Below are 12964 nucleotides of genomic sequence, written 5' to 3'. Positions count from 1 at the left end.
CACCGGGGCAGGACGCCGGTCACTGGGGCAGAGGGACCGGTCATCCGGGCGTGGAGACCGGTCACTCGTCACCAGTGCAGGGGGACCTGTTAGCGGTCACCTGGGCTGGGCGGCCGGCCAGATCTGCCCAGGTGACCGGTGACCGGTCACTCGTCACCAGTGCAGGGGGACCTGTTAGCGGTCACCTGGGCTGGGCGGCCGGCCAGATCTGCCCAGGTGACCGGAGACCGGTCACTCGTCACCAGTGCAGGGGGACCTGTTAGCGGTCACCTGGGCTGGGTGGCCGGCCAGATCTGCCCAGGTGACCGGTGACCGGTCACTCGTCACCAGTGCAGGGGGACCTGTTAGCGGTCACCTGGGCTGGGCGGCCGGCCAGATCTGCCCAGGTGACCGGAGACCGGTCACTCGTCACCAGTGCGGGGGGACCTGTTAGCGGTCACCTGGGCTGGGTGGCCGGCCAGATCTGCCCGAGTGACCGGTGACCCGTCACTCGGGCACGAAGTACACGTGATGTCGACCGGTCACCTGGCCTGAAGGTAGCCGGCGGGGCCCGCCCAGACAGCAGATGTGGGACTCGAGCGGGAGTTGCGTGGTGTGCTGGCCGGTCACTTGGGCAGAAGGTAGGGCGCTGGACGAAGCCGCGTCCGTGTCAGGGGAGAACCCAGCCCTAGCCACCGGACGGCGCCGCCACCTGGACAACACAGCCAGGGTCAGCGTCACCGGCGGTGGCGGAGCCCGGCACGGCCGTTTGGAACACCAGTGGAATCAGTACCTTTTAGCCACGATCAACAGTCAGCACAGCAAGCATAAGGCTTGGAACGAGGTCATCCATCAACCGAGCGACCGAAACGGTCAAATTGGCGAGGGTGTTATGACTATAAAGCACTACACTCGTCAAAAAACACTGCGAACATCGATGAAAATGGCAAGCTACATACTTTTTTAGACGTCATATTTATACAACATTATAAAACTCATCCTACCAGCTTTTTCACGTGTTACCCGCCCTATTCGACACATTACGTTTGCCAAGCGACAGGGGCGATTGTCCTCTGCCCATGCTACCGTCGATTCCGGTTGTCCACTCGTGAGCCCAGGCAACACTGAGCACGAATATCTGCCCCCCATCGTAACACCGTCTCCCCGGGAGCTCCTCAATGGATGTTGGAGATAACAACCTGCCACCACAAGGGCGCCCTACAGAGCCGCGAGGTAGTCCCATGGGAGTCGGTATGCGCGGAACGGAGTAACGACCAGAAATGCGCCATCATCTGGCGCTGGCATCAACCGCCACGAGCAGTGGTGAGTTGTTTTATGGATGCCAAAAATTGGAATAAACATGGGGAGCTTTGATCCCAGTTCTCAGATCATTTTCAAAGTTATGACCTGGCTTTGAATAAAACAATTGCATTTGTAAAGATGGAATCCCTAGGGAGGTCTGTACCTTCCGCAGCGAAAATAACTTGCTGGAAGTCACTGGAGCCATCGACAGAAAAGCTGCGGGCAGAAAGCTGGATTAGAGGGAAAAATAATGTTGTAATGGTCAGGTTTTAATTGGGAACCATTTGAGCAACCAGGAAAACATGACTCACAGCAGTGACGTGACAAAATCATGAAGGCGCTAAACTTGCACACTACCATGCACGCATACACATTCATACGCAAGCGCAAAGCGACATCCAGAATGGACGCGCACGTACGCATTCACGCACGGCTCCTCACCCACGCACTGGCACGCACGTCCGCGGACCTTTACGCAATCCATACAGATGGCGGGAGGGATCAGAGCTGCGCCATGCGTGACCTTTCACGTGACTTTGGTATGCATGGGTGAGCGTTTCTGGGTTGGGCTTAACGGCCCCCTGCTGCTTTCCGTATATCATTAATATAAATGCTTCACGCTACATGCAAGATTTTGAGACGCTTCCGCGTGGTACCAAATTCGTGTTGCACGAAAGGAATACATTAGCATTGCATATGGGGCGCGCGCTCCCGTCGGTGGCACCGACCGTTTGGCGGTGCTGGCGTCGTCGCTGGTTTTGATCAGAGCCGGTGTCCTGCTGTTGAGGAGCCGGGCGCGGTCCAGTATGTTGAGCACGCGGCTCGTCTGGCTCCGTCTGGGAGAGTGTGGGGCCAGGCCCTGCGACGGCACGGAGCCGTCCGACCCCTCTGAGCTCTGAGGTGCGAGGAGAGTGAATCAGCGTCGAATCTCCTGACGCGAAATGCTCTGCAAGTGTAGCAGCGCAGATCCACGGGGTCAAGGTCCTGGCGAGAAAAATGTGGGGAATTGTGGAGTGGCGGGAGAGCCCCCACTGAAAACAGGTATGGCGGTGCAAGGAGCAATAAGGACTGTGTGATTGGAATTTGCAATGCGTATCCGGTTCCTTGACCACCGTCACCTCGCATTGGATGCTTATAAATAGCAGACAAAGCGGCGCTCCATAACAGATCGCGGATGTGTATCGATCAAAAAAAAAATGTTGTAGGGAATAATCGGCCGCTTTTCGTGTGGCACAATCGCAGTATTTAAGCATCTGTGCCGACAATACTATCGTCAGTACAGCCCCAAACACATCATATTCAAACATGACCCACCTTGCAGTCGTCTTCAGTGAGCCCCATGGTGCCCTCTAAGTCGGAAGAGCCGCTGCCGGCCCCTTCGATCAGATCGACAGATGTCCGCCTGACCTCCGCGGCGGGGACCGGTGCTGGGCTGACCTCCGACCGGTCCTCCCTCAGCCCGAGGTGCTTCATCTCACGCATCTGCTCCTGCCGGATCTGGTGGGCCCAGCCGTGGCGTGTCAGCTCCTGGCATAAATGGCACGCCTGCAGTAGCTCCAGTTTTCTCTGCGACATTCGTCATGTGTTTCCATCGTCCGTTATGCAGTGTCTGCTTTACTAATACGGTACCTTGCCTTGCTTTACAGCACATGGGTAGACATGTGAAGCAAAGCATGCAAGGACTAGCAGACACGTTGTGGAACATTTGCATGGCACTGGCTGCAAGGGCATTATTTGGTACGAGAAAAGATCATCATTGTGCAGTGCCGTCAGCTCCAATAACTAGTGCACCATCGGCCAGTAGACTACACTGTTCTCTGGCGCATGCCACGATGATATGATTGTGATCTGCAAGGGTGCATTGCCTACCTGTTGTAAGAACAACTTGATCATTTCTGCCTGCTAGACTGACTGATCGGTGTCCACGGTAATTTGTGTAACGTTAGGTCGTGATTTTTATCAAAATAATTACGCCTAACAACTTTTTTTGTCGTGCAGGGCTTACTTCATTCATCAACATAAATTGTTCAGTTATAAAAAATGTATACTTGATGTGTCCGTCCGTCTTTTCTGCCGCCACGATAGCTCAGCTGGTCTGAGTACCTGCCAGCCGACCTGTCCTCCCGTGGCGCGATGGGCTCGAGTTGCTTTAGACGCTCGCTGTTGTCTTGTGACAGGTATGGCCTATAATCGGTGGCAGCGCCCGCACTAAAGGCCAAGTGACGGCAAAGGGCAGGACGGACTGCGTCGAGCGTTGCGGCACGTCAAACTTTCGTCACTAAATTCTACCTCTGACCTGTAATTGCGCGATCCTGGTAGAGATCAGGCCTTACACAACACGCATTGCTTTACGTCAGCTCTGATCTCAGAAACCATCCAATCAGAATTTTTGATCAAATCTTTAAAAAATGTAAGGAAGAAAGTTTTCGTATTCTGGCTTTACAGCATCATGAGTTTGAAGCTCTTATGCCTAAAATTATTGACCTTCCTTGGCATTTCACTCTTGCTGTCAATGACCATCATCGATGGCATTTTGTTGTTGGGCTATATTATCTCTTCCTCCTTTTATCTCCTTGCATATTTCCCTCCCTCGCGCATCATCATTTATTTCTGTCCGTCGCGCCAGCCAGGCCATCGTCTGTCACACACGCACCTGGTCGTTGTTGTCGGGGATGAGGTACCGGCGAAGCAGAGCCAGTGCGTACGACACCCTGGCGTACGCCTCGGCGGGAGCGGCGAACGCCACGATCTCCACGTGCAGATCCTCCAGCAGGTGGGCAGCCCGCGGACCCCCGGACACACGCAGCTCCTCCTCCTGGCCCCGGGGGAGAGCGGGTGGTGGCGTTAGCTGGAAGCTGAGGTAATGACTCATGTGTCTGTCGACAGTGCGTGCTGTCTTATGACGCTCAGCTAAGCATGGCCGGAGCTATATTGTTAGCTGGCGATGCAAGTGCAAATAAAATATTTCAGAGCACTGGCATTGGGCGCATGGCGCAGCATGAAAATAAAGAAGGCAAAACTCCTGTTCCCGGCATATTTGGTAACGTTCACCCCCGGACTCCCGCACTGTTTGGTGGGCTGAGGTGATTTTAAAACCCGCAAATAACATCAAAGGAAGCATGTTCTTTTTGGAAAAAAACATGGAAGCAATTACTTCTCAGGGTAGATCTTTCTGACAAGAGCGCAGTTCCTTCCTTCAGAATCCCGTTCGTTGAGACGCCGCTCCTTAACCCGATGTAGGTGCCAACAGTTCAAATGCTTCAAATATCAGAGAAAGACAGCGTGCTGAACTTTTGATGGAAAAACCCGCAAGCATCTGAATTGCTCAGGTCAGGCCGATGCCGTTGAGCCCATCGTCTGGTGGGAATGGGCCTCCGTACTCCGCACGTCCTGTCTCCAATCGCTTTGCTAAACTTCCCTACGACCAGACGACAGCATCGATCAGCTGCCGCGAGCCGCACACGGCTGCTTATTTTAGCATCCGTCCCATGTTGTCGCGGCCGCCAGGGTTTTAATGGCAGTTTGGCATGGAGGGAGAAATATCACGGGTTTGAAAACCACAAACCCGTGGCGCAAACCCAGCATGGCCTTTCATCAAAGCCATCAAAGCCGCGGACACTGATGCTAGTTACGTGCGTGACCTTCCTGTGAAATGTTTTACCATAATTTGCATACGACCGCCCTATTTCACGTCCCGGTAACAATTAAACACAAAGGGCGTGAGGTATGCGATAAATCATAAGTACAAGGTAACTTGGCACATTAATGCTCGGCGTACAGCTGTAAGCGCAATTACCATCACGTAGTCAATCTGACGGTTTGGTATACTGCCTTATGCTGAGTGCCGTGGGTGTTAATTAATTACTCATCCATCATTGCTAGGTCACCCCAGCATGGTTAAACTACACGATTGATTAGGTTAGACCTTGCCTGGCAAGGGAGGAGTCTCCAAGTCCACGTAAAACGATATTCAGGTGCACCCTAAAGTCTGTCGTTGTTTATGATGTATTAACTATCATATCAAGCTCCCAGATTATGTTACGCAGCTTACCTATAACCGATCAGCTGACCTGTTTGCTGCTGTATATAAGAATGTAACGGGTGGCTCTATGTTACATCGCATCTATCTATCTACGCTATACGCATATATATATATATATATATATATATATATATATATATATATATATGTATATATATATGTATATATATATATATATATATATATGTATATATACCTCTGTGTGTGTGTGTGTGTGTGTGTGTGTGTGTGTGTGTGTGTGTGTGCGTGTGTAAACATTTATGCTAAATGACGGCTTTTGCTGGATACGGCCAGGGAGCTGAGCCTTTCGACCAAAGACAGTAAAGGCCTGAAGTCACACACGTCACGCTGAGTGGATCAATGAATTTTCGAAGGCCAAAAAACGTCAGTGAAATATGACATCGTTTGACAGTAAGGCTGCCTTAGATCCCCTTTCGTACGGAGTCGAGTAAAAAAAATATATTTGGCATTTTTGTCTGACAAAGTGCCGTGCCGTGTGACAAAGTGACGGTCTATGTTCCGAAAAGCTACCATTGTTTTCTGTTGTATTCTGCCCTCACAAATCTAGATACATATTCATGACCCGGAGAGTAATTGGTCGGCTGCCTTCAAGGGTCAAACAGGGCATCATTGAATGCATTCAATGCAGAGTTACATGCTGATTTCTGTGTTGCGGCTCTACCTGGATGGTTCAGACACTTTTAGAAAGTGCGGGGGGGGGCAAGTATAATACCAAATCTATTAATATCATGCATTGTCATTGGGTTAATGTAAAATATTATCAAAAGCGTGGAGACGAGGCTTATCTGGTCCTGACTTTCTTCCTAGCATTGCTGGTGTAGTTACACCTTTTCGGCGAGAAAACCTGATCTGTACTTGTGAAGCTTGTTGTGATCAAAGCGAATGCAATGCCGATCCGTCAGTGTTTACCTTTCAAAACCAATGGCAGCCACAAAACTGCAGGTCTCACGTAATTGCACACTTTCAACTAAAGCGTAAACAGGAGGACCATCAATCTCACCTTGACCTTGTCCCTCATGGAGCCGCGGCCCAGGATGGCCATGCGGGTCAGCGTCTCCTCCTGCAGACGCTTCAGGGAGTTTCCCTTCGGACCCAGCAGCTTCCCCACGAAATTGAACTGCAACGGTCGGCAGGTCTGAGTGCGCAGTCCATGTACCGAAACCATCATCCAGTACGAATGATTATTTTTAATATTGTTTTGATGATACATGTAGTGAACAGACAGTCTGTAAACCTTGCTCGGTTTTTTAAAGTTACTTCATGCAGCTTAAGCTCTGGGTCCAAATCCGGGCACCAGGAGATATGGTTGGACACCAGGAGGTATCGTTGGGTTAATATTTCGGCAACATGCCTTTATCGAAACAATAGCAGAAGGGTTTGAAGCACGTGGACACGCATAGCCACTTCTGCTATTGTTTCAATAATGGCATGTTGCCGAAATATCGGCCCAACTATATCTCCATTCTCCTCGTTTTTCTCTGGGAAATAAGTATACTGCTTCTGTCTTATCTATGTGAATAATGCTCATCACTAATGCCCTGAACAACGTACGTGAATAGAAACCAGTTATATGCTTCCTCTATAGATCAATGTCAGGGCCATATCAGAATAACGACTAGGGTGTTGCTAGTTTGGACGCAGCACGCTATTCCATTCTCACCCACGTTCTGTACATGGATATCTCTGGATAATTTTTACCGTAAAGGCTTTGTTATGCCAATTATTTTAAGGTTGTGTCATAAGGCTGTTAACATGCAAGAGTCAAAGTCAGTGGCGTTCTACACACACATGTAAACAACTCTCTCTGCCTGTTTATATGTGTTCGCGTGCTTCAAACGCACAGCATAAATGGCTGCACGGACGTCCGTCTACATGCAAGCCCGCATGGCTTCACGCGTGGCAAAACAGGACTTTAAACTTCTGGAAAATGATTCCGAAAGATGAAGGTGTGTGGACAGCCTGGTTGCATAGGTCTGATGCTGCGTGCGCGCACGATGCGTAAGTTTGGTGTAAGGATGATAACTAGAGGAGAACAAACGGCATCCAACTACTGTCAAATCTATCGGACGGATGCGGAAAGTTAAGTCTCTTAAGCGTGGTATTTATGCCTCTCGGTCATGCCTTCTGTCATGAATATAAAGCAGAGATCACTTGGGTCAGAAAGGGTCAGAAAGGGTGTCAGAAGACACCTTGGGTCAGAAAGGGTGTAATTCTACTGACAGAATTGCTAACAAAACCCAAACCAAGGACGCACTGCGTGAGCATAAGAAATACTTTGATGAGCCACATGCTGGTCAGGCAGGCCTTAGGAAAAACATAATTGGCTTAAAGGTCTAACATTGCCAGGACTGAAGACCTCGCAGTGTGTGAAAAGCCCGATCTGTTTTTGTCCTAATTCAGCGCGAGTCTCGGTGTCACCTCCCTGTTGCGACAGCCAGGGCTGGTGAAGAGAGTCGGGCGTACCTGACATGCTGCTTTTGCAACCGCCACATTGACGATCGATGTAAGTTGACCTTTGCATGCGGCAGCAGCCTGGCATTCCCGTGGTGTGGTGGTTCTCTTGACATCAACTAATGTTCCATGGCCGACATTAAGCGCGATTTGCAGCGTGGTGGTTTGGTATCCTTTACGGCCAAGATCGACTGTAATGGGGCGCTATGTCGTGTCCAACCGCCCTAAGTAACCACTGGAGTCTTCGACCACAGTTTCGAATATGTTGGCGAATTGTTGGGAGGTTTACGATCAGTAAGCTACTCCATATGTAGATCGCCCGGGATGCGTCGCAATGCGTTGTCAGCAGGACTCGGTGCACGTCGAGTGGCATATGCCTGCCAAGCGCAGCTTGTTGTATGGGCGCCGACCTCATCACCCTAATGATCCAAACTGGGGGATATGCCTGCTCCATCTTATTATCCAAACAGTTCTGGAGAACAAACGCGACCCGCGAAAAACTGACGTGACCGTTCGGTCCTAGCGCCTTCTTTTGTTCTCGAGGAAGGACTTCCTCTAACACAGAGAATTGAGCCCAAATGTTGAGCTTGTTCCGTCCACTATACCCTTGGACCGGCAGGTATTGGACCCAAAATTTGTGACTTAAATAAGGCAACTGCCCATTACTTTAACTGTGACGATGTGGTGTCGTTCAGCTGTTCTATTCTCGCCTTCAACCAGGTGAAGTGACATATATATCGGACCGGTCCAGTAAGCACAAATGTACCATGACTGCATGCATGCAGTTGCTGGTTGTCAGGTCATTGATCGACAAAGCGTTGAAAATTTTTGCCATGCAGAACTCCTGCAGGAACATAGAAAACATGACATTCACTTAGAATGATCATAGTGGCATTCATAGCACAATGCTAGTGTCAAAACGTACTTTGTATTTATGTAGGCACACCATCTTTCTTTTCGCTTGGTAACTAATGCCCTCTGCTTGGGGGCCACATACCTTGGGATGATCTTTGACGGGGACAAGCACCCTGGCCATAAGCCGAATGGGCTTCTCCTTCGTGACGTCACTGTATCTGACCTCAGGCCGTCCCGCCGTTCTGATATCCGCCTGAACCCGTTGTATTTCTGCAACGGCCAGGACAGCGTCAGTCAAAACACGCCGTCAGCTAAGTGACTACGAGCAAACAAACGTCAGTATACTCAGGCGGCTGCAAGAGGCTTGTGATGATGTAATTGAGGTGCGTCCGGGGCTAAAAACCCACGTCAATCGAGATGTAGTTTCCTGATGTAGCTGGTCCTACACTGTGGGAACATAGCTTATTGTGCAGTTGTGTCCCTGATGAGAAAGACGAAAATAATTGTTTGGTTATGCGATGACAAAAGCATTGTTGAGGTTCAAAGGGATAATTTTATGCCTATTTTTACTTTAAGAGATGCTTAATGAGCAGGAGAGGCGCTTAGCTGCTACTTTTTCGGCAAAATGAGGTCATAGTTTTTATGCTGATGTTATTGACCCTCAATCAGCAACCAGGCGACACTAGTTTAAGTACGTTATCAATCGGCATTAGACGCAGATTGGAGAACTTAAATAAAACCATTTCTGACATTTTTGCCACGTGTATTGCAGGACATTTGAGTACAACATATCTGATCATGCGAAATTGCTTTGCGTTATGGCAACACGAACAAAGTGTGGTCTTCCTTATTGAAATAGTTTGAAAAAGTGCAAAATTTCTTGTTGCAAAACGTTGCTCAGGATAAGTTAAAAATGGGCCAGATTTTCATGACCGAGGGTCGCGGGAACAGGAAACAAAATCGTTTGGCTGGGGGCAGAATGAACAATCGCATTGATAAATGTTGGTCAACGTGTTCAGGCGGTCAATGGCTCTCGGGCGCGGGCCACGCAACTGCCAGGATAGAGACATTTTCGGTGAGTTCTAGCATCTATCTAAAATGTTTTTTATTCTTTTTGTTTTGTTTTTTTGGTTTTGCTCTGCCTGGCTCACATTTGTCGGAAGCGCTAATTTTTACAAGATCATCGAGTTTATTAACCGCGCCCGCGGGTGGCCAAACTCATAGCTGGCTGATTGTCAAGCCGGCTCTTTTTTTCAGTGCCACGCGAACGCGAATTGAATGAGCCTCTGTCCCGTTAACACTCATGAAAGATATATTTTTAGACCCATTGCGTAATGAGTAAGGCCATTTGTATGGATTTCCAAATGTCGTGTCCCATCAGCCAATGTTTTAGTATCAGCTACATGAAGACCACTAACACCTTTCATGCCAGCTACACTTTGCCCGCATTACAGGTTACTTGGGCTCGTTAGGAGCTAAGTGTAATAACATTGAAAAGCTTTAAAACCTCGTCGCTGCCTTTATTATGGTCGCAGCTTTGCTTTCCAATCTGGAGAATCTCCTGAAAATGGCATCAATTGTCTTCTTCCAAAAAGCTAGGCTGGTGATGAAGGGTGATTTCCCCGAAACGGGAAAGGACAATATGTGGAGATTAGCATAAGCAGTCATATGGTCGCAGATCTGCGATGGCTTTGTTTTGGCGTAAGAATAAACTTTGCGTGAAACAGTATTGATTTGTGTGCTGAAAGTGAACAGCTGTCGCTCTCGTTCCGTTGTTGTTATTGTGTTATTCCTAGCAGTGCCACCACATAAGTGATGGCTTACACGACGCCCATTGCCAAGAAAGAGCGGCACCGAACTGAAAATAGAATAGAGGCCCATTTCGAGTAGACATATAACGTGTCTTTCCAAGAAGACAGTATTTATCCACGATGAAATGGGCGCAGCATGCCTTATAAATGGTCATCCAAAACGTTCCAAATTAATAAAGCTCGCTCCAAGCTCAGTTGAATCCTTACGATTTGAACACCTGCAGACCTTGGCGGTGAGACCGCACCACCGCACCGAGTGGTGACCGCACAGGCTGAGGTCATAATGACGCCCGCCCCAACGGAGCTCACCGCCGGGGACATCCGGCGGCGATTACAAAGCCATCGTCATGCCCGCCGCGCCGCCGCCCAGCGAGCAAACGACCCGCCTTCGGCCCGGCTCGATGAGGGACGGTGTTGTTGTTGGCTGGCGTGGTGTCCCGTCGTTCGAGCGTGGCTGTCGGCCTGCCGTCCGACGACGGCCGCCCCTGGCGGTCCGCCCGGAGGTCCTGCACCCCACCCCCACCTCCGGTGCTCTCTGCCGGATTCCCTCACCCCTGGCGGGATACGTGATTTCTGATACTTACGTGCGTGATCTGAAAAGGATGGAGAATGGTACGATGTAAAGATGTTATGGAACATTGCGGCGAGATGTGGCCACCGCTATCTGTTTTGGCATGGTTCTGTCATTACTGGCTTCAGTAAGCTGCTGTAGAGTCTGCCGGTACGTGACGCAAGTGTTGCATCTGACGGAAAAGGCGTGACAGAGATGTTCGAAAGGACGGCTGGCAAACACTCGTCTGTCAATCTAGTTGTATGTCATAAGATATTGGATAAAAGAAGCAGCGTATGCTCCTGCCTAGCTCCTTGCTGTACTTTCTGAGGCGCTTTTGTCTTACCCATCCCCCTAACTTTTTCAAATTTTGATCTTGAGCCTGCATTTCCCGAAGCGCATGGATTGCATTTGTATGAATTTGAACTCTGCATTTCATTCCCAAAGGTGGCCTCTTCGAACTTGAAATATGAATTGGGGGCCAGGGGTGCGGGGCGGGATGTTATGATTGCACCGATATACCAGTCACGGGATTAGAAGACGTCATAGTTTGTAGGTGTTGGGCGGGCAATCACTCACGGGACTATATCCTGGGGAGAAGCGTCAATAAACATTGTAAAAGAGTAAACAAAGCCCTGGCGTGCGATGCCAGGAAATCGTGTAGATCTGAAAACTGCGTCAAAGACTGCATGTCACCAGCATACAGCCGGTGAGCAAGACTTCAAAAGCAAAGTATTATGTGGAAAGAGCAGAAATACACCAGTACACAACCGGTGATCAAGGCTTCAAAAGCGAATAATTATGTGGAAAGGGCAGAAAAACTTCATGAACATGAACATGCTGGTGAAGGCGATCAAGGCTTCAAAGGCAGGTCATAATGTGGACAAGCAGAAATGCCTTCTTATGCGCGCTAATGGCACACTTTACTCCCAAACGCTCGTCAGCATTAAAATATCTATCAAAAAGTGTAGCGTGTCAGGAGTGAGGCAGTGAAAGGGAATAGCAACATCGGAATTGGCAAGCCATTTACAAAGTCCGTTAGAGAAGCACTACGTTTCCGAGTGTTGGCAAAACATTAGGCTGTAGGACATTACTCCAAGCATGCTGCTACTTTAAAAAAAAAATAGTAGTTATTCAACACTTCGCTTAGGTAACGGCGTGAGGCCGAGCGGGGTTTATTGCATGTCCAGCTGCAGCGACCAGGCGCTAAACTCCTGGTCACGGCTGCTGGAGACCAGATGCGATGTAAATGAGGCTTGATGGGAGTCAGTCCAGGCACCGTTAAGGCTTTGATGCTGCAAATTTGAGGCCCGCGGGCTTGCTTTCCTGATGTGCAGCGTTTAACTAAGGAAGTGCGTGAGGAGTAGATAGGAATGAGCCGAAGACAGGACACGAACTATTAGAGTATATCCGAAAAGAAATGGCGTACGTACTGCTGGTGATCGGGTACTCTGAAAACATGCTTGAACAGATCGCCTGTTAGTCTCCATTCCATCCGTCTTCTGATTGTGACATCCACCGCTATGTTTCCTGGTCCGCCTCGGCGGATCTCTCCACCGTACTCCCATTTTCTTTGTCGTCGTCTGCTCATCACCTGCACGTGTGCTGGCCACATCTCCGTGGGGAATACCTGCACCGAACCAAACTCGATTGAGCTTTCCCCAAATGGACCTACCGACGGCCATACGTGCCACGCACGGCGACGCAGATAGTATGCCGTGTTCGCGCTGAGAGCATCGTAAGGCCCTTAATTATATCCATGACACGCACGGCAATGTGCCGGAGCGCGGATGGATGGACGGATCTCTACGAAATCAGCGCGGTTGTAGCGCAACGGGGCCAGACAGGCGGGCGTGCGCCATATCCGCACGATGAGCAGGAGCAGCGGCGAGCTGTCACATCGGAGTCGCGATGACGTCATTGGTGGTAAATGTTGGCCCATAATAGCAGACT

At 49.7% G+C, this 12964-nt stretch overlaps 1 protein-coding gene across 1 annotated transcript; it reads right to left on the bottom strand.

Moving 5' to 3' along the window:
* Positions 1 to 398: 398 nt before the first annotated feature.
* Positions 399 to 8920, bottom strand: LOC119105752 (KH domain-containing, RNA-binding, signal transduction-associated protein 2; the record flags this gene model as incomplete). Its single annotated transcript, XM_037229248.1, is given in 7 exon segments — positions 399 to 691; positions 1445 to 1497; positions 2010 to 2176; positions 2596 to 2778; positions 3935 to 4096; positions 6345 to 6461; positions 8793 to 8920. Coding segments are annotated over 7 exon segments (896 nt in total), but the record flags the coding sequence as incomplete, so codon positions are not given.
* Between the last annotated feature and the right edge of the window lie 4044 nt (positions 8921 to 12964).

The sequence above is a fragment of the Pollicipes pollicipes genome, unplaced genomic scaffold, assembly GCF_011947565.3.
Source record: "Pollicipes pollicipes isolate AB1234 unplaced genomic scaffold, Ppol_2.1 Scaffold_6138;HRSCAF=7277_pilon_pilon_pilon, whole genome shotgun sequence".
Classification (NCBI taxonomy): domain Eukaryota; kingdom Metazoa; phylum Arthropoda; class Thecostraca; order Pollicipedomorpha; family Pollicipedidae; genus Pollicipes; species Pollicipes pollicipes.
The sequence above is the reverse complement of the archived record's forward strand: the minus strand, read 5'-3'. Positions and strand labels throughout refer to the sequence as shown.